At 33.6% G+C, this 20,149-nt stretch overlaps 2 protein-coding genes across 2 annotated transcripts in view; one reads left to right on the top strand and one right to left on the bottom strand.

Annotated features, from left to right (window-relative positions):
* The window catches only part of LOC149423935 (cholecystokinin receptor type A-like), a 264,990-nt gene that overhangs the window by 63,936 nt on the left and 180,905 nt on the right, over positions 1–20,149 (top strand). Inside the window, exon 3 of the mRNA XM_089631931.1 lies at positions 18,628–18,828. Within this exon, the coding sequence (XP_089488057.1) occupies positions 18,628–18,828 (201 nt within the window). The remainder of the gene's footprint in view (positions 1–18,627; positions 18,829–20,149) is intronic.
* LOC149423936 (otogelin-like protein) lies at positions 3,491–5,447 on the bottom strand. Its single transcript, XM_089632197.1, has 3 exons — positions 5,303–5,447; positions 5,039–5,209; positions 3,491–3,788 (listed from the first exon to the last, which is right to left on the bottom strand). Exons 1-3 carry the CDS (start codon positions 5,394–5,396, stop codon positions 3,607–3,609), a joined length of 447 nt encoding a protein of 148 aa, XP_089488323.1. The 5' UTR covers positions 5,397–5,447; the 3' UTR covers positions 3,491–3,606.

The following is a 20,149-nucleotide window of genomic DNA, read 5'->3' as shown; positions in this document are numbered from 1 at the left end:
AATTAGTATTTTTTGTCAAAAATTTAGGTAAGTAGTATTTTGTGTATAATTGGCGTATATCTAGCACGTCAAACATGGTGAATATTTGGTCTGTGTCAGTCATTCTATGGTTTTTATAGTGTGTGAAATCGGGCTTTGACTGCCGGAACACCTGTCACAATTACACAAATTAAAATACTTGCAGAACTTGATAAAAACGTAATTAAAATTCTTTTTTGAATTACGTTTACTGACCGAAAAAAAAACAGTTGGTATATTAGGAATGGAAGATACTTTGACTATCGCCCTGGTGATTTTGCCCAGGTTCACCGTGGAAAATGCTATTTTGCAAAATACTTCCCAACGTTCAACTTCCCCATTTCCTTTCCTTCCCCACTTTATTCAGTTTCACACCCACAATATAATACATAGTTTACAACCGCGTGCAGATTCTCCTAAAAACTAGCGTCATTGATCCCTTCGGCACCTGTCCTGTGTACTGTCGGCAAACATGCCAAACTCGCGCCCAACATTTGAACACCGTCAGCAATTGTCACTTTAAATGGGTCTTTGAGTTCAATATCTCGGATGTAGAACAATTTTACGGCCTCTGTGTTTCTTCCCTCCCACAACCTAATATTTTTAAGACCCTTGTTTACTTTTTCCTCTCATTAAAAGAATCTCCACACAGCCTCCCCAAAATGATTTAGGCCCTGAGGGAAATTATTTTCCCCATTATTTGTGAAAATAAAACCAAAACATTAAATCTGTCTCCAAAGCACAATAATATTAAAAAAATACCGTGGTCCCTCTGGTTCCGGGCAGTTAATACAGCTTAAGTGTGGTCATCTCGCAAATAAAACTGCCTTCACATTAGTAAGTTTTCACCATAATGATGATTTACATAATTTATGTGAAAATCCAGTGTGATTACTACCAGTAAATTTTAATAATGAGACCATAGCTAGTTGAAAAGCACCAAGAGCGTCGATTATGTAAATTCAGTCATATTTTTAAGAGGTTAAACTTTTCACCTACCGAGGTTTTACCCCTAATGAGGTGATTTTCTTTCCCAACTTCACTCCATTATTGGGGATTCAAGTTTACTCAACACCACCATTGTATTTTGTAACAGTTGTCGGTGAACTACTTGGTGAAGATTAAATGCACAATCAGATCAATGAATGAAAGCGTGGGTTTGACGAAATTCAAAGCAAGAATGAATTCGTGAGATTGCTGGGATTTATGTTTTTGACACTTTGAAAAATAACAGTATTCCTGGAAAAAAATATCAGATATATCATCTTGTTGAATAAAATTTGTTTGTGGATTTGGAAAGTTTGTAAATGGCTTTTTTTCGTGAAATAAAGAAAGATTGTTACTGTAGTAATTTTATAACGTGAAAAAATCAAAACATTACACTACCAAGAAAAGGTTTTGTAAATTAATAAAGTTGAGAGATAATGTAAGCAAAGCATTATATATTATAATGTTAATGAAATATAATGGAACTAAAAGTAAATAGTAAACGAAGTGCAAACATTACTACATACATTGTATACATATTATAAAATAAATTAATATTATAAATTATACATATTATTATGTACTTTAAATTAAACATTATTATGTACTTATTTTTTTAATGATAAATTAACGTTTATAAGACAAGGTTTTATGCATTCATAACGGATAACAAATAATTATAAGCAATAATTAGTCATCCGAAATACTAATATAAATTAAAAATATCTCCCGAGTAAAATAAAAGCCGCCAACGGGAATTGAACCCGTGCCTTCTGATGTCCGGTCAGGTGCTCTGTATCCATTGAGCGATGTCGGCTTATTTCCAACCCGCCAAATGATTCAATATGTACTAGTACCTCAATCAACAATTACTGTTTATTATATTTTTTCACCTGTAAACAACCAACTTTATTTTTGTAGGAAAGGCTTTTAGTGCTAAATTTCTCACTAGATGGCGTCGAGACATATGATATCTTCATTTATTGGTGAAATATTTTTAACTTGTCAAATATTATTTTATTTTTTTATTTAATGATAAACTAACGTTTATAAGACAAGGTTTTATGCATAGCATAAAGGATAACAAATAATTATAAGCAATAATTAGTCATCCGAAATACTAATACAAATTGAAAATATCTCCCGAGTAAATAAGCCGACATAGCTCAGTGGATATAGATCACCTGACCGGACATCAGAAGGCACGGGTTCAATTCCCGTTGACGGCATTTATTTTTACTCGGGAGATATTTTCAATTTGTATTAGTATTTCGGATGACTATTATTTGTTATTATTATGTACATTACTGGATAATTCTGAAATGTAAAAAATAATCTACCAAAAAAAAAATATATTATGGTCCAGTAACCATGTACATCAGACTTTTTCGACGTCGAGCGCCGAACGCATCAGTGTCAAAAATCCAAAAAAATGGGTCATTTTCTGCCTTTCTTCAGTTTTTGACGATTTTAACCCCGAAGGACTAGTTTTTGATTATAACTTGTAAGAGTTGAATTAGTTGTACGTTTTCAAAGAAGTCTAAATTTGCTACTATTTGAACGCCAAATCGTTTCTATAGACCCAATAGTTCAAAAGACACAGCTTTTCAAAATTTATCAATTTTATAGATATATCTATTTTTTTGGGAAACGAGTCCTCCCATATTCCAATAAAAGCTGAAGAGGATCAACAGGACCTGCAGCTAACCACAACCTACATTTTTCATATTTCTCATTTCTAGCCCTATTTTATTTCTGATATATTATTGAAGGATGTCTGAAGAAGAAAAACAAGCTGACTGCCATCTGGGACATTGGTGAAAACCACCCTTTCCCAGCGGCTGTTTGAGGAAACTGATTTTTTAACCTTCTAAGCCGTCTGAGAAAATCGTTTCGTTCGTCCGTACCGCTCTGTCTGGCTTGTGTTCTATAATACAGCCGGGAGCCGTTACTATGTCAAGGTTTAATACCTGCTGTCAATAAAACTGCGTTATTAAAGGCAGAAAATTATTAATAATATCGAATTTAAACTGGTCCCGTCCCTCCTCAACTCCGGAAGTGGACCAAATCCGTCAAGACAAGACCCGCAACCGTATCAAAAGACAAGACAGTAAACTAAGGCGCCCACAAGATCCCCGGCCTCGGCCTACAAGACCCCAGCTGCAGATGGAGAGCGCTGCCCCCTTTTGTAATTAGCAGTCACTTTGTGCTTTTACATATTTATGAAAATATAACAATAACTTTATAACTTTAAAAAAAATTATTTTTCCAAAACCAACCGGTTTTGCTTAGTATAAACATATTTATGAAAATATAACAATAACTTTATAACTTAAAAAAAAATTATTTTTCCAAAACTAACCGGTTTTGCTTAGTATAAACATATTGAATGTATAAAATTGAACTTATCTAAAATAATACAATGTGTGTATGTATATATTAAGTTCACAATTTTTTTGATAAACAAATAAATGCGAAATTCTGAAATGTTATCACGGTCACAATAAATTGATTTAGTTCGACCTTTTGAATAAATGTTTTTACTCGAACGATAGAAGCGCGGTATGTGAACTGGACTAACGATAATGTTTTTGGCGTTATTCATCTACTTCTGCATTCTTCTGGTGCTGTGCATAGTCCATCGTTGTTGACAAACCCCGCCGCGCAGAAGCAGCCGGCAACGCAGACCGGGGGACAGGTTCGGACTTCTTCGTCCTTATTTTCACAGGTGATTTCGCAGCCTCCGCATGAATTGTAATTTTCATTTGGACCACAAGGCTCAGCTGAAATAAAAATATATCAAAAGTATTACACAACATATTTACAGAAGTATTTCTGAACCATGATGATTCTCTCTTTTAAAAAGTGAAGACAGTGTGTTTAATTTTTAAGAATAATATGAGTTACTAGTGACGGAAAGATTGATAAGAGCAAAGACGGTAATATGCAGAGAGTTTTGAAATTGAGAGGCGTTTATGGAAACCATACATTAGATAACCAACACCTCTCACCTCAAGTGGCTCGCTACATTTGGCAACTTAGCAGGGGTGCCCGATTTCATGGGAGGTGAGGTTTGTCCAGGTCTTGGTGAAGGATTTGTCTGCCCACAAACTGCAGCATAGTGGGAAGGATGAATTTATACGTCCGTCACTCCTGGACACACTGACCCTCATATTCTTACCCACCCCTATATTTTTACTTCCTCTATTTCCTTTCTTTGAAAAGACCCTCCATACAATATTCCCAAAGGTACAATAGCCATTATGGAAATTATTTTCCTCAGGGTCTCGCCTCATGTGTGGAGTCTTTAAAGCAACCATATTATAGGTTCTTCGTAAAATATTACAAAGAAAGCAAAGCTAGCAGCTCACAATGAATTTTCGATTCCAACCCTGATGTACGACAATGAGGCATGGACCTATCAGATAAACGGAGAGTGTACTAAAAATAAGCAAAAATATAATTCCTGAATCGAATGGGAAGTACAGCTATGTAACGCTGATTGGAGAGATTGGAGGAAGATATAATTAACAGTTTAAATAAGATGAGGACAGGGATTCATGGATGGTTTTGAAAATTAAAACGGATTGATCTTGAAATAAAAAAAGCAGGTAGTGTTGATAAAAATTAAACAGAAGTAGCTATCACCGAGATTTGGGTTCCAGATTTAATTGCCAGTTATTTATAGTGCTTCATTTTCTAAGGAAGTCTGCGCACTCAATATATACCACCTTGCAATTTCCTCTCCATTGTGTGTTGCCATGAAATTAAAACCGGTATCGATTTTTGTCATATTATGGCGAGTTTGCAAAACGTCTTAAGCGATCGCTTACCACAATGTGCCAAAGTTATATGGAACGTAACGAAACGGCGAAATCTATGTGGATTCATTAGCTTTAAACCACAGTAAGCAGTTCATATATTTTCTTATTAATATTTTGAGGAATGGTATTAATTAAATCGAAACATCTGTCGCTCGAGTGAATAAGGATGGAATTTAAGCTAAATAAAATCAAAAATTATGTATACTTACGGCAATCTTCCGGTGCTATGCACTTTCCATCACTCTTCACAAATCCTCGTTCACAGTAGCAACCACCGACACAGTCATGTGGACAAGTGTCGATATCTACATCCTTATTCTCACAAGTTATTTCACAACCTCCACAATCATCGAACACTGCATTAAGACCACAACCTTCCACTGAGTAGAGTAAAAATAAAAAAAATAATTAGTTTCGTCAATTAAATGCCATTATTTTAGCATTTAATTCAATATTAAATGGAAAATACTTACTCCAATCAGATATTTGATCAGCTTTTGCAAAAAACAACGAAAGGTGACCAGCCAATAGTATGGTCGATATTAAAAATATTTTTGTTGACAACATAATTTTTACGGAATATAATAACTACTCAACCAAAATTTACACAAACTTATAACAAATTTGAAACGTGACTAAATGGTCTTATTGCGAATTATTATAATCATTTCTGTTATCATCTTATCTGAAGTATTTTATTGTTATTATCTTTGTATTTTTTAATATAAATATGAAATTTTGGATTAGGAAAATAATTATCAGTGAGAGATAAGATTTTATATCTATTTACTATGCATGACTGTATGTACGCAATTACAGTTAGTTTTTGAATTAAGGCGATGCAATACGAAGTAATGCAGAACCATGTGTTTTTGGTTTGTAAATTAGGTCGCCTAAAAATGTTTCAGATGCTTTAATTGTAGAATACATCCTGGCCTTTGAAACAATCGAGTATTTTTTAGATAAGTCTTTTTATAAGCCCAGAAAAAAATAATGTAAAAGGCCCATGACAACTGCTTTAAAGTTAAAAAACTCTTACTTACGAAACCATTTTCGGTTATGGTTTTATTGTATAATTTGGCGAATTAAGTTATTTATAAAATGATCGAAAAACATTTAAATATTTGTTTTAATATTCTTGTTTTGTCCTGTCCTGTTGTTATTGTTATTCTAAGTTATGTCATCACTTTGTATAAACAGTAAATTTAGTGTTATAATATATGATTTGTATTGGGTGAGGCACACTGTAGGAATAATTTTTAGAACATGACCACTAATACTAAATTACTGTTTTTGAGTTTGTTATAGTTAAGTGCACTTGGAGTGAAATGACACTAAACTGCACTTTATAAATTCCATGTTATTATTATTATTAATGTTACGTGCATTTAATATAAAATTAAACGTTTTCTTCGTGTTGTGATTATTGTAAACCAAAATACACGTTGAAAAAATTAGTAAGAAAACTAAATCGAATTTTATTCACGATATTCATTTTTCCTTTTCTCTTAATTTTTGTTTAACGGTAATGCCCTGCATACAAGAGAAGCAAACCGATCGGCGTTTTAGACAGTCGTTTATTTCGTCCATTCCGCTCTGTCTGGCTTGTGTTTTGTAACACGGCTTAGCGCCGCTACTTTGTCGGGAGTTTATACCTGCCGGCAATAAATTGCCTTTTTTTAGGCGAAATATTATTGAAAAATATTATTAATATCGAGTTTAAACTGGCCCACTTAAGAAGGGGCATCATGAAAACCCTCCTGGCACCTACCAACTCCGGAGGACCAAATCCACCACTAGACCCGCAACCGGATCAAACACAGCCCACAACTTCGCTGAACGCCCCCGAGATGTCCCACCCTACAGCTGGGCCTAGTCGCACCCCAGCAGGCTCAGCCTTGGCCTAAAAGCCCCCCAAAAGGCTCCAGTAGCCCCAAATGCCGCCCAACCCCTTCAAGAGGCCTCTGTCCCCGCAGGAATCCGAGCCGGTCGTAGGCGACAACCGCTTCAATGAAAGTGGCAGCGCGCCACGAAGCAAACGCGCAAATACTAATCATTTCTCTTCTTTTCCCACACTTCTATGACGGTAAGAGAGACAACGATTTCAATGAAGCCAGATGAGGTGTTCTGAAAAGCGAACAAAATGACTCTAAGAGTATTAGCTGTTTTTTCCCAAAATTTCGATTAAATTAGCCTGGCAAGTTAATTTTTCAGCCCCAGATAATCTTTTAAGTGGGTAATAGATAGCCGACAATCGACACGGAGTTTTTTTAAATTTCTAACTGTGAAAAATATTGTTGTATTTATATGTTACTTTATTTGATAAAAACTTTCCAGACCCCATTATACTATTGTATTTATGAATAAATTTAGAAGAAATTTTCAAATTCTAATGTTGAAATCATAAATATTTATGTTTATTTAAATGTATTTACTTCTATGATTTTTGCAGTCGTAGCCAAGTAACTGGGACGGGGCTCTAAGCGCAAATACTTAGTTTGTTTAAAAACATTTTAAACAACAAAGCTTTGAAGGCGTGGTGAATCAACCCCCGTTGCAGATAATTTAGCTCCTTGTCTCTTAACCCAAAAGAGATTGTGATCAAAAGTTTTTTAAACGCGCAGAATTAAAATTCATCGCAGTAGCGGGTCGGTGAGAGACATTATTAAGAATCAAAAAAATGATTTAGCTAAATTTGATTGCAAATGAAAATCTATTAGACTTTATCACCTTCCTCCTACTTTTGTCTTTTCCCTCCTACCACTATTTATAATCTCATAAAATTTCTCCTATTGATTTTTCCTTGTATGTAATAGAGCCCCGCAGTTAATACTAATGTACCATGTAAAAAATTCTCATAAACCATGTAACAAAATCTCATGTACCATGTAAATAAATCTCAGTACCATAAAACAAAATATTATGTACGATGCAACAAAATCTCATATACAAACTCTCGTTTGCATGTAAAATTTAATGGTAATACTTTTTGCAAAAAATGCTTTCTTAAAGTTTTTAAAGAATCCGAGCTGCTCTCAGCGTGGAGTGTAACACCTAGGACATCGGGATATATATATATATATCCATATATATAATGTGTACCTAGATGCAACACAACAGCTGCACTACACCATGAGTAAAATATAGCCCCGAAGCTGTTTTACGATTTACCATTTATTACCGTACAATTTTTTTTAAAAGACTTATAATTTTCAGATTTCTTTTTTCTTTTTATTTACTGTTATATAATATTTTATACTGGAATTTGTGTAACTATATTAATTTTAAACAGTCATAAAGAACTCAATGATTAGCTCTCTCATAAGTAATTTCAATCTAAAAATAACATCGCCTAAGAGCAATTTCATGATACAACTTGCCATCAAATTCCGATGCTTTGCTTCAAAGGTCTAGACTTAATGCAAGTTCCCTATAAAATAAAATAGAGCACAAAATTATCGCTTACATCCCATGATGTAATATTTGTTAATGTATCGGCCAATAGCTAGCCCGAAAAGCATCGCGTCACACAATGAATAGATGAACTTAAAAAAGCAAATTGATGTATTAGCTTCTAAAAACGTACGTGAAACCAGCGAAGATCTTTCGTTTTAGTGCCAAACTGTTATCTTAATTTGTTGCATTACGTAGTTGTTTTGCTAGAAAGAGAAGATTTTTTTTATCAATTGTTACTTTCAACAATATGCTACCTTGAAGCTATCTATGAAGTATGTATTATTTTTAATATTCGTATTAAATTGTTGATGAGACCGTGAGAGCCCCACCAAAAATATTTTTGTAACTGTCTCAGTTTCAGGTTTGAAAACTGATCTTGACCGATATTCTAGTGAATGTTGGTACAAACTTGCTGGAGAACAAATTTACTCCGTAGAGACCAACATAAACAAAATTGCAGCAATTTCCAAGTTTACAATGTATGAAAACTTTATTCAAAAAACAAAAGGCCGCCTCAGAACAGGAAACTCTACAGAAGAAGACCGTGAAAACATTTGAATTTTTTTTTTTTTTTTTTTATTTATTTTTTTTTTTTTTTTTTTTTATAAATTTAATTTAGATTAAATTTGATAATATTATTATTAAGTTCTGCAAGTGTTTTAGTTTTTTATTATTGTGACAGCTGTTTCGGCTTACAAGGCCATTTTCAAACTGTCAGTTTAAAGTTAAATTTAAAAGTTATATTTTTATTTATTTTTATTTATTAAAAGTATACAATACAGAATATAGTATATTATATAAAGCATTGTACTCCCAGGAGTTAATAAACTCATTGCGGGAATGATACGCATTACATGAAACATATAGTTGTATGTATTAAATGGACATATTATGGGACATACACAACATTATTATTTCAGATAGTCATTAATAAGTTGAAGTTTGAGCATGTTAGTTTGGGTCTTTTTACATTGACTTGCACATTTGATCTCGTTGGGTAGTTGATTATATTTTGTGTGAGCTATGTATTCTAGGGATCTTAGTCCATATTTTGTTGATTTGATTTTTGGTATATGAAGTTTGTTGTGATTTCTTGTGTTGTGTTGGTGTACGTCGCAATTGTAATAGAGTGTAGTGTTGGAATGTGCCGAGTGTTGAATTACTTGTAATATAGTTTTCGTTATTTCAAAAGTGGGAATGGTATTAAAAGGAAGTATTTGGGTGTTTCTGTAGATGTCTTTGACATGTGTGTCCCAAGGTAAACTGAAAATATTTCGCAGGGCTCTATTTTGGACGACTTGGACTTCTGAAATCATTTTTTTTGTAGCAAATCCCCAGATTCCGGCGAGATATATTAGATGTGAGTGAATCATAGCATGGTAAATCGATTTTAATAGAGAGGGAGGAAGTAACCCGCGAAGTCTATATAAAACACCAGTTATAGGAGTAATTTTGGATAGAACATGTTTAAATTGGTGATTCCATGTGAGTTGTGAATCAATGAAAAGGCCAAGATATTTTGTAACATCAACCCTTTCAAGGCGGTTATTATCAAGAGTTATATTAAGACTTACATTTTTTTTATTTGCAAACAGTATGTAATGTGTTTTTTTTATGTTTAGGCTAAGTTTGTTTAGTCGCAGCCAGTTTGCCAGGCAAGCTATATCCCTTTCCATTTCCTTTTCAAGTTTGTTTAAATCATTATTGTGATAAAGAATCACTGTGTCATCTGCATAGAGTTGTATTGTACCCTTAAGTCCCCATTTAGCAATATCATTTATGTATATTAAAAATAGCAATGGTCCAAGTACGGAGCCCTGAGGCACGCCACATTTTATCGTTCCCATGTTGCTTGTCCCTTTTCCAACAAAGGTCTGACAGTGTCGATTAGAGAGGTAGCTACACAGTAACTTCAGGGGAGTGCCTACTATGCCTAGGTGTTCTAGCTTCTTTAGTAGTATCCCATGGTCAACCGTATCGAAAGCCTTTTTTAAATCTATAAATAAGCCTGCAGCATGCTTACCCTGGTCTATATGCTTTTGGAGGGCGTATACAAAATCGAAGGCAGCACATTTTGTGTTAGATTGGTTTCTGAATCCATACTGTTGGGATGCGAGTAAATTGTTTGATAAGAGATATTTAGTGAGCCTAAGCTTAATAACCTTTTCAAAAACTTTAGAGACGACAGATAGGATGGATATAGGACGATAATTAGAAGGATTTTTTTTGCAATCATCTTTGTAAATCGGAATTATTTTTGCTATCTTTAGTTGATCTGGGAAGATTCCACTATCCAGGGATTGATTAATAAGAAAAACAAGGTGGTCAGCTAATATATCTTTGCAAAAGTTCAGGTACACTGGTGTAATTCCATCTAAACCTGGAGATGCATTAGACTTTAGTTGAGAGATGATACTGAGAACTTCTGTTTTATTTGTTTTGGCCATGTATAAGGACTGGATTGCTTTTTGATCCGTGTTTATAGTGATAGAATCATCTGGATATGATGCAATTGTGGCTGCTAAGTTTTCCCCAACTGATATAAAGAAGTTGTTAAAAGTTGAAGCTATCTGTGTTGGGCATGTTATTTCTTCATTCTTAATGAGAAGACATTCAATTTCATCTTTCTGGGGTGTCGAGCTATTTGTTAGAATTGCATTTATTATTTTCCATGTCTGTCGCGGATTACGCAGGTTTTCTTTAAATATAGTCGTGTAGTATTTGGTTTTAGCATATCTTCTATAGTTGGTAACTTGATTTCTTGTTTTATTTCTCAGTGCTGTGAATATATCACTTTGCTGATTTTTTTTCCAGAGTTTAAACGCATTGTTGCGCTGTTTGATAAGTGCATTTAATTTTGCATCAAACCATGGAGTATTACCCCTCCGTTGGTCTCCTATGCGTAACTCAGATTTATGTTGGGATGATTTTATTGCTGTTTTGATGTATTCATTAAAATTATTATAGTTTTCATTTGCATTACTGGTGGTTTCGTGTGGAAAGTTGTGGGATTCTAAATATGTTTTTAACATGTTTTTATCGGTTTTGGTGTTGTTTGAAAAAGAATGTATTCTATTATTAGTGTGATGTTTCAAGCTGTTTTGGTAATCTAATATCAAAATGTTATGATCACTTAGGTAGGCATCTATATTTGCAGTAGTTGAGGAAATATTTTGTCTGTTTGAGATGATATGGTCTATTAGAGAAGTAGAGGTATCTGTTACTCGTGTAGGATAGGATGTGTTACATATGAAACAGTTGTATGAGTCTAGCGTGTTGATGTACTTAAGAGATGTATTATTTTTTTGAAGAATGTCAATGTTGAAGTCACCAAAGATAAGGGTATCATTTCTACAGTTATTTAAAATAGATTCAAGATACATTAAGAATTCGTTAATGTTTGAGGTAGGCTTTCTGTATATAACATAAATATTTAACGGTTTAAAATTTCTATTACGGATATTAATTCCTAAGAAAGAATTTTCACTACAATGTTTTTCGATAGTTGTAGCATTTAGTGAATGGTGTGTGTAGAGAATCACCCCTCCTCCTCTTTCATTGGTGCGAGACGCAAATGTACTTTGGTAGCCGTCGATGTTGAAGAAGCACTCCTCACCATCTTCCAACCAGGTTTCGGATATTGCAAGTACGTGTACAGTGGGTTTGATGCTCTTTAAAGTTTCTTCAATCTCGTCAATTTTATTTCTGATACTTCTCGCGTTAAGATACATTATTCGAAGGCTATTTTTTATTGGCTTGTAGTCTTCAATTTTCTCATATTTGTATTCATTTATACTGGCCTGGGTCCCGGATGCTGTAGTTACAGTTGAGTTAGCCATAGTCAACTCTCTCCATTGTGCGTGACATCATTATGGCACGGTAGGGGCAGTCCCTATCGTTTGATCTGTGTTTTGGTGCCTCAATTTTGCCTTTGGCCATTTTAAAGCAGTTCCAGCAACGGAATTCTTCTTTTTGTTCCTTTTTTGTGCAGTCAGATGATTTGTGTTCACCAGCACAGTGTAGACAACGATCTTTTGATTCAGTACATCTCGCGGCGGAGTGACCGTATCCCATGCATTTATAGCACTGCATGATTGGGCAGCTGTCTTCGACTCGGACTCGTTGGAAACCTATATTTATTCTTTCTTGTTTTAACATAGCTGAGTGTACTTCTTTTTTGACGATCAGAATAACATTTCGTAGCCTATCATTTTTCCTGTTGTTTGTGAATCTTAGAATTTTAATAGCTTCCTTATCATTTCCAGTGGCTTCGTAGATAGTATCATTTTGTTGCAAAATCATGTCTAATATTTCGGAATCTTGTGTTTCTTTTTCGATCCCCTTCAAGATAACATTAGGTCTAAGACGTTTGCCCTCATGAGCAACCAAGTTACCATTGGTCAGCCCTGGAATTGCTGTTAGGATCTTCTGTGCATCTGACTTTTTAGGGCAGGTAATTATGACCTTGTTATTTTTGGCCTTTGACATACCACTGACACCCACTCTGAGGTCGGCTGGCTTGATAATATCCTTTATTGTTGAGGTGATGGATTCTGACGTCGCTTCTTGGTCTGATGACGACACTATTACGGCATGTCTGGTGCGATCTCCTCGATTCCCTACTGCCGAGGCGTAACTGAGTACGGGTTCTTTTTGAGAGTTGGCGCAGAAAGCTGACATTTCCCTACAGTGTCTTTCTTCCATCTTCAGTTGACATTCTGCATTCTGCACCTTGGTTTCAAGTAATTCGACTTCCAGAGCATGAAGTTGTTTTCCCAGTGTGGCTCCTTTCTCAATTATCTCCAGCAAAGATGAGATTATTGTGTCGCGGACTTCTTTGGATATGTTATTTTTGAGAGGCTCGGCTGCTTTCAGTGCCAGAGTGGCAATTTGAACAATATTCATGGCTGTCTCGGACTGTTTCATTTTCTGGAGAGAAATATATTGGGGGATTTTAACAGAAGTCAGAATCGGTTTGGTTTTGAGAGGAGGAATTTTGTCTTCGTTGATAGATGGAAGCGCTGGACTGGACTCGTGTGTTATTGGTGAGGATCTTGTAGTAGAGGAGAATGTTGTTGCGGTGGTGGTAGAAAGAGCAGAGTTGGTGTTAGTGGGGATTGACGCTTGTTTATTAGTCTTAATTTCCTTCTTTTGTCGTTTGTCCATAACTTTTCTGCTTTCGGCTCGGGTTTGTCTTGGGGACTTAACTAGTTCTGGACTGCTATTGCTCCGGATTATCGGTGACCTCGGCGTGGTTCCCGATTTTTTAAAAGGATCTTTAGCCCCTGGGGGGGTACACGGGGGATCTGCCATTTAAAGTTTATTTTAATGTTTACATGTCACTAAGAGTTGTATTGTATTTATTGTAATGTCCTGTTTTTTTTTTCACTTGTATATTTATTTTTATATTTACCAATATTTATGGAAAAAAAAAATAGATATAAAACGGTAATTATTTATTTGGAATTAATGGGGTTCGAACTGTCGTTCTTCGAAACTCGGCGCTAACACGTTCGCCTCTAGTCCAAATTCCACTGTTGTTATACCGTCAAATAATAAATTATTATAATAATAGTGTCAGCACTTGGGATTTTTAAGAATTTATAAAATTACTTTAATATGTGTTTTTCGCTTTTGGAATAGATAACGCCTATTTGTCTGCAATCGGACTAGCACTTTATTTGTATAATGGGAATTGGCAGAGATACGCCTGTTTTCCGCAAATCGGCTAGCACTGGTAAAAGGTAAACAAAGTGAGCTCACTTTCAACCAATCGTCATGCAGCTACTTAAACTACCCGGTTTTAACAATATTATTGTTATTCGCTAGAATATCACTTGTAAATATTGCACTTGTAATATTTTCCGATGGAATACCGAGAGGATAAAAGAACACCGTTAAAGCCCGCACAAAACTGCACTTATTTTCAAATTTGTATGTTCGAATTCACTTTTTTTACACACTTTCGGTTGATTATCGTAAGAGCATTTAATAGGCCACTTGCATGGATTTTGTACACATTCCTTTCTTCAGCTTACTACAGCTTTGCACTGTCACTGTTAATAGCGTTTTATGTCGCATAAATCTGTTTTTTAGCAAATATTTCACTATTTTTAATGGAGCAGTATAAAGATGACATCTGTCATTGACAACCATAGACAACTATATTATATATTATATATTATATAAACTGACAGTTTGAAAATGGCCTTGTAAGCCGAAACAGCTGTCACAATAATAAAAAACTAAAACACTTGCAGAACTTAATAATAATATTATCAAATTTAATCTAAATTAAATTTATAAAAAAATTAAATGGAGTTCTACGAATTAAACACAAAAATAATAAATAAAAAAAAAATAAAAAAAATATTTGAATTTATACTTATATTTTAAATTATACCTACATCATGTACAGCTTTTGAAATGGAAACTAATAAAAACACACACATATATATAATAACAACGTAATAAAACCTCGAGTATCATATAAACAGGTCTATGTGTTTCTAACTCTCAAGTTTTACCGTCACACATTGTAATATATTGGTCACGATTTGAAGGAGCAAAACCCTCGAAATTCAATATTCATAATTTGAACACCTTGAGATTTCCATTTGTGAAATAAAATCGATTTCAATTTATCGAAACTCAAATCCCTACAACATTGTCTCAAGGTTCCTTTGACGGTGACATTAATTACTGTATCGAGTTTTGTAAGCGTTCCCCCCTAAAGTATTATGAAGTCAAGTCGTTAATTAATTTCAGTTGATTGATGCGTGTTTTTATAGTCAAATGAATACCAAATTGACTTCGTGTTTATCAGTCACCACGTTTGAAGTATTAAAGAATAATACAGATTTGGAGAAAAAATAACCTTAAAGAGCCAATTTGATTGGGCTCACGCGAAATGTCGATGATCATAATATGCCTTATTCGGTTCATTTTTATAGCCTAGTCTGGACTGCATTTACTACGATCGTATCATAAATCAGGTTTATTGATCAGGCCATCCATCAGGGACGTTCCGTGCTAGTAAATTGTGGATATCCATTTCGTGTCCGAATGAATTTGAACCCTGCTGGTGATCTAACGTGATTTAATGAGACTTAATATATCTATTATCTATGATATTAATTTGGCTCTCTGACTTGTTTTAGTGAGTTGTACTGTTATTTTTACTGGTAGAACCTTTAAGAATGTTTAGTCAAAAACTAGTTTTGAAAACTTTTAAAGTATTTTAAACACACCTTTTGGAAAAAGCTACCCATAAATAAGAAACAAGGTAATGCGTCGTTGGGGTGTTTGAATCAATTACTTTCCGATTATTGGTATCCAACCAACTAACCTGAATAGCATATTGATCCCGTTATTCCAATTTTCACGCTTCACACTGTGCTTATTTGCGTATTATTTTTTAAGTGAATTTTGGTAAATAAAGTAGTTTATGTAATTGAGGTATTGTTTTTGGAAGTAATAATATTAACTGTCATCGCAGTCTGATATTCTTTCACCGTGGTCTGCTTTAAAAGGAGGGCTGTGTGTAATTTTTTTTTACTTTTGCAAGATCAAAATAAAACTATTATTTTAATGATATTGCTTTTTAACCAAAAAAGTTTACACATTATTATCATGTTTAAATACAGAATGTTTATCCTGCAGAGCTTTTTTGTAATCTTCGTTGCCGGCAACCCAGAAATTAATGGTTTTAAATTCAATATCTATTTTTACCTTGCCCGCCTCTCTAAAAAAGCTCAGTTCTGTGACGGGTAGAATTTCAGTACAGTAAATCTGTTTAAAAATTGTACGAGTGGAAAGTCACCGCTTGCTATTTCTATCTCGTTATCTGAAAATGATTTAAATTGTTTTATTTAGATCTAACTGTCGAATCACGATACTTTTTGGGGTAATTACGACTTCTCAACTTTATTTTTTTGATTCTCTGTCAGAGGGTAAAAGCCTCACGTAGCACAAAAGGCAGTTGAATCCAACATAAATCAAAGTGAAAATTGGACTGGAATTTTACTTGACTGATGATAATACCAACAATTTCAACTCCAACCATTACATTGTTAGTTTTTGTACTATTGTGGAAATTTAGTTTTTAATCGCTAGAATAAATCAAATTTTTCTATTAATTTCATGCCTTATTTCCATAGCAAGGTTTTGTGAAATGTCACCTTAATGCATTGCGGAATGGGGAGAAAATAATGTAATTTATTTGTTTATTAGACATACACAGTACATTATTATACATTGATTTACTATTTATGTATTATTCAATATCTCGATAATTTCGCCTGATATGAGAAAGGTCATCTTCATTATCTGAAAATGTAGTAATTGGTTTATACCATTTTTAATCAATGATTATTTACATGTTTCAAAGCCAATGGCTTCTTTGTCAGGATAATGAAAATTAACGATTATTTAATAAAACATCTTAGAATGAATTTTTCATCAGTATAAACCCCATTTTAAATATTTTCCCAATTACCCGGTCTTTCCCGTCTAGTGACATTTTAATTCCTACTTTGAATAACCCTCCCCCACCCTTACCCCTCCCCGCTCCTTCTACCTCTTCTTTCTAGACCTAATTTTTAATTATAACTTTAGTATACTTGTGCTCCTGGTTCATGAAACATGTTGAGATTTTGAATCGAAATAAAGTGATGTAAACAAAGTTATTTGTGTTTTAATAAAAAATTAAATTTCTTAATTGAAATTATTTTTCTTAAAATTTGGTACGAATAAAGTAAATACGCCGGATAATATTGGAGGTAAATAGGCCTCGCTGTGCTTATCCGACTGCAATTTTTTTCTAACCGTTGATAATTTTAGATGAGAATATATTTCTAAAGTGTTATAAGCTCGTAAAATTTACGATGTAATGATATATTTTATATTATTATTATATTTGTTCATACTTAGCTCGTTGTGATATGTGCTAAAAAAAAAACAAACACACTGCATTACGAATCGACACAATATATCAATTTTGTTTGCACGATATAAATGGGTTATACCCAAATCCTATATACACGATTGGGTAATTAATACACATGATATCAATTTAAGGTTAACTTGAGACTAAATGATAGTTTTTTTTTTATAAACGGTTTTTCTGCGTAGGTCATCTCCATTATCAGTAAATAACAGTTAATAACCTAATGAAAATCTGGGAAGGTTCCTATATATATGTGGGTTTTTAATACATCATTTAAAGAAATATATAATATATATAAATAAATTTAACTTCAAATAATGTATTAAAAACCCACATTATATTATTATTTTGTAAAATGTTTTATGCTATATTTTCTTATCATTCTTTCTCATTATATAAATACCTAATACTAATTATAATATACGCTTAAATGCACCTTAATACCCATCACGTATTGTTCATTTTTGATGTTGTTACATGAACAACTAAAACTTTTTTTATTATTATTTATTTATTTATTATTATTTGTGATGATTAGAAGTAATACAAAAACCCGCAAGGGCGTTGACGATTAGTAGTAATAAAAAAACCATAAGGACGTTGATGATTAGTAGTAATAAAAAAGCCTACAAGGCGGTGATTTTTTTAATCTTTTTTATTTAAAAAAAAAAAAAAATTTATATTAACTCCACACATGAGGCCCTGAAGAAAATAATTTTTATATTAACTCCACACAGGAGGCCCTGAGGCGGTGATGATTACGCTCTTCTGTTCTGTCCAAAATCAATGTAAAACAAATATAGACAAAATTCTTGCTTGATCAGACCGTGTGACTACTATACTATACTATTACAATAATATAAAATCAAAAATGGACAACTTGAATTGCGAGGTTAAAAAATACAAAAAATCCACAAAAGAGTATTTTCCTGATATTTCGAAAGCACGTAACTTTTCTGCTGTTTATATTATATATTACTTACAATTCTGTCATGAATTGAATTTGTTTTATATAGATTTTATACACACTGAAAAAAATCTGTATTATTATCATACAGTTTTGGTGTTTGTTTTATATTATTCTGTTTTGAACTCAGTTAATGCTGTATCCTGTCTTATGTTTATTGTAATATAATATCATGACTTTTTATTACACCTTAAATTACGCCAGATAAAGCTCCATAAAATAAATGTTTTGATTTCATAAAGTTTCATGTTTTTTATATATATTGTTGTTTTTGCTAATGTCTTATTAAAGGTACAGTCAAAAGGAGGAAATCTTTAGTTGATTTTATTTTGGATATACCTACACATGTACATATTTACACACTGATAAAATAGACTGACGATTTCCCGAAAATAAACAAATTAATAACATTATTATTTTTTTTTCAGCGGTGTCAGTATCGGTCGGAGTATGGACCCTTGTCGCCATATCACTTGAGCGATACTTCGCAATCTGCAGGCCCCTAAAGTCCAGGAGATGGCAGACACAGTTTCACGCCTATAAGATGATTGCAGTTGTCTGGATAGCCAGCCTCTCCTGGACCAGTCCAATCCTGGCTGTATCCACTCTCAAAGCTATGAGAGGCAGAGGTAAGAATATTATATTTATTTAATCTTCAAAGATTCTTTAAATACGTGATCAGGGCAGCTAAACTTTTTCACATATTATATTTCTGCTTCGATCTACTAATTATGGATTCGTGTGATCCCTACCATTTTATTACGATGGCAAGTAATATAATAAATTCTATGAACAGTACCATTATGGATCCATCTAATAAATTTACCAAAGAACAAATGCCTTAATTAACTACTAAACTTTCGGAACTTTTGGGGAATATTAGTGTACTTGGTGCAAAAGTGGGCTTCCTGGAAGGAGAGCTGAAGGCTTATACAAACATCTCACAACAGAAGCCGCCTCAGGTCCAACATCTACCTAACACCATCCAAGACCTACCTGGAATTTGCGAAACACTAGCGGAAATGGAGGAGAGAAAATAACGTTCTTAGAATATTATAATGTTTAATGTACCTGAGAGCTCAACTGGTACTCAAACTGACTGCATGAGGGAGGATAAGAAGAAAGTTTTGAGTCTTCTAAGCAAAGTTGAAAATGTTGATACCTCTGAAACAAAAATGTTCCGTTTAGGTAAAAAAGAAATAGATAAAATACGTCCGATCAAGATTGAACTGTCAGACCAACATCAAGTGAAACTGGTTCTTCAAAAAAAGGCGATAGACTACAAAAATGTCAGTATTAAAACCAAAAAAGACTTAACATGGGCTCAGCGCCAATAAATTCAAAATGTATAGAAGCAGTTAGAAAACCGGAAAAATAAGGGAGAAAATAATTTAACCATAAAATATATTAACAACTTACCTACAATTATCAATGCTCAATCAAAAAACTCCAGCCATATAAACGCCTCATCTACTACCAGAACGTCAGGGGCATCAGAACAAAACTAAAGGAGTTCAGAGTAAATGCTCCATCTTTCTCAAACGATGTCATCGTACTCACTGAAATATGGCTAACATCATCATTCTTCTCAGCGGAGCTAGGACTACATAGTCACCATGTCTACCGAGCAGACTGGAGTCAGAATACCAGCTCCAATACAAGAGGAAGAGGTGTCCTGATAGCGGTCGGCAAAAATATTACTTCGAAAGTACTCAAAATCAAAAATACTGATGTGGAACAATTGTTAGTATTGTTAAGTGGTGATTTCAAGAAAACTATTATTGAAACTGTTTATATTCCTCCTAATGCCAACATAGCAATCTATAAAAAAACACTATGAAGATGTTGAATTAGTAAAAACAAAATATCCAAATCATCAAATAATTATTTTCGGTGATTATAATTTACCTAATTGCAATTTCAACGTTTTGGACAGTAATTTTAATTCAA

This window comes from Hesperophylax consimilis, chromosome 5 (genome assembly GCF_061612785.1).
Source record: "Hesperophylax consimilis isolate HC1 chromosome 5, BYU_Hcon_1.0, whole genome shotgun sequence".
NCBI lineage: Eukaryota > Metazoa > Arthropoda > Insecta > Trichoptera > Limnephilidae > Hesperophylax > Hesperophylax consimilis.
The sequence above is the reverse complement of the archived record's forward strand: the minus strand, read 5'-3'. Positions and strand labels throughout refer to the sequence as shown.

Coding starts and splice junctions, on each gene's coding strand:
- LOC149423936 (XM_089632197.1), bottom strand. CDS start 5,396: ATGTTGTCAACAAAAATATTTTTAATATCGACCATACTATTGGCTGGT. Junction 5,210..5,302: donor TGATCAAATATCTGATTGGA/GTAAGTATTTTC, acceptor TACTCTACTCAG/TGGAAGGTTGTGGTCTTAAT. Junction 3,789..5,038: donor CATAGCACCGGAAGATTGCC/GTAAGTATACAT, acceptor TTTTTATTTCAG/CTGAGCCTTGTGGTCCAAAT.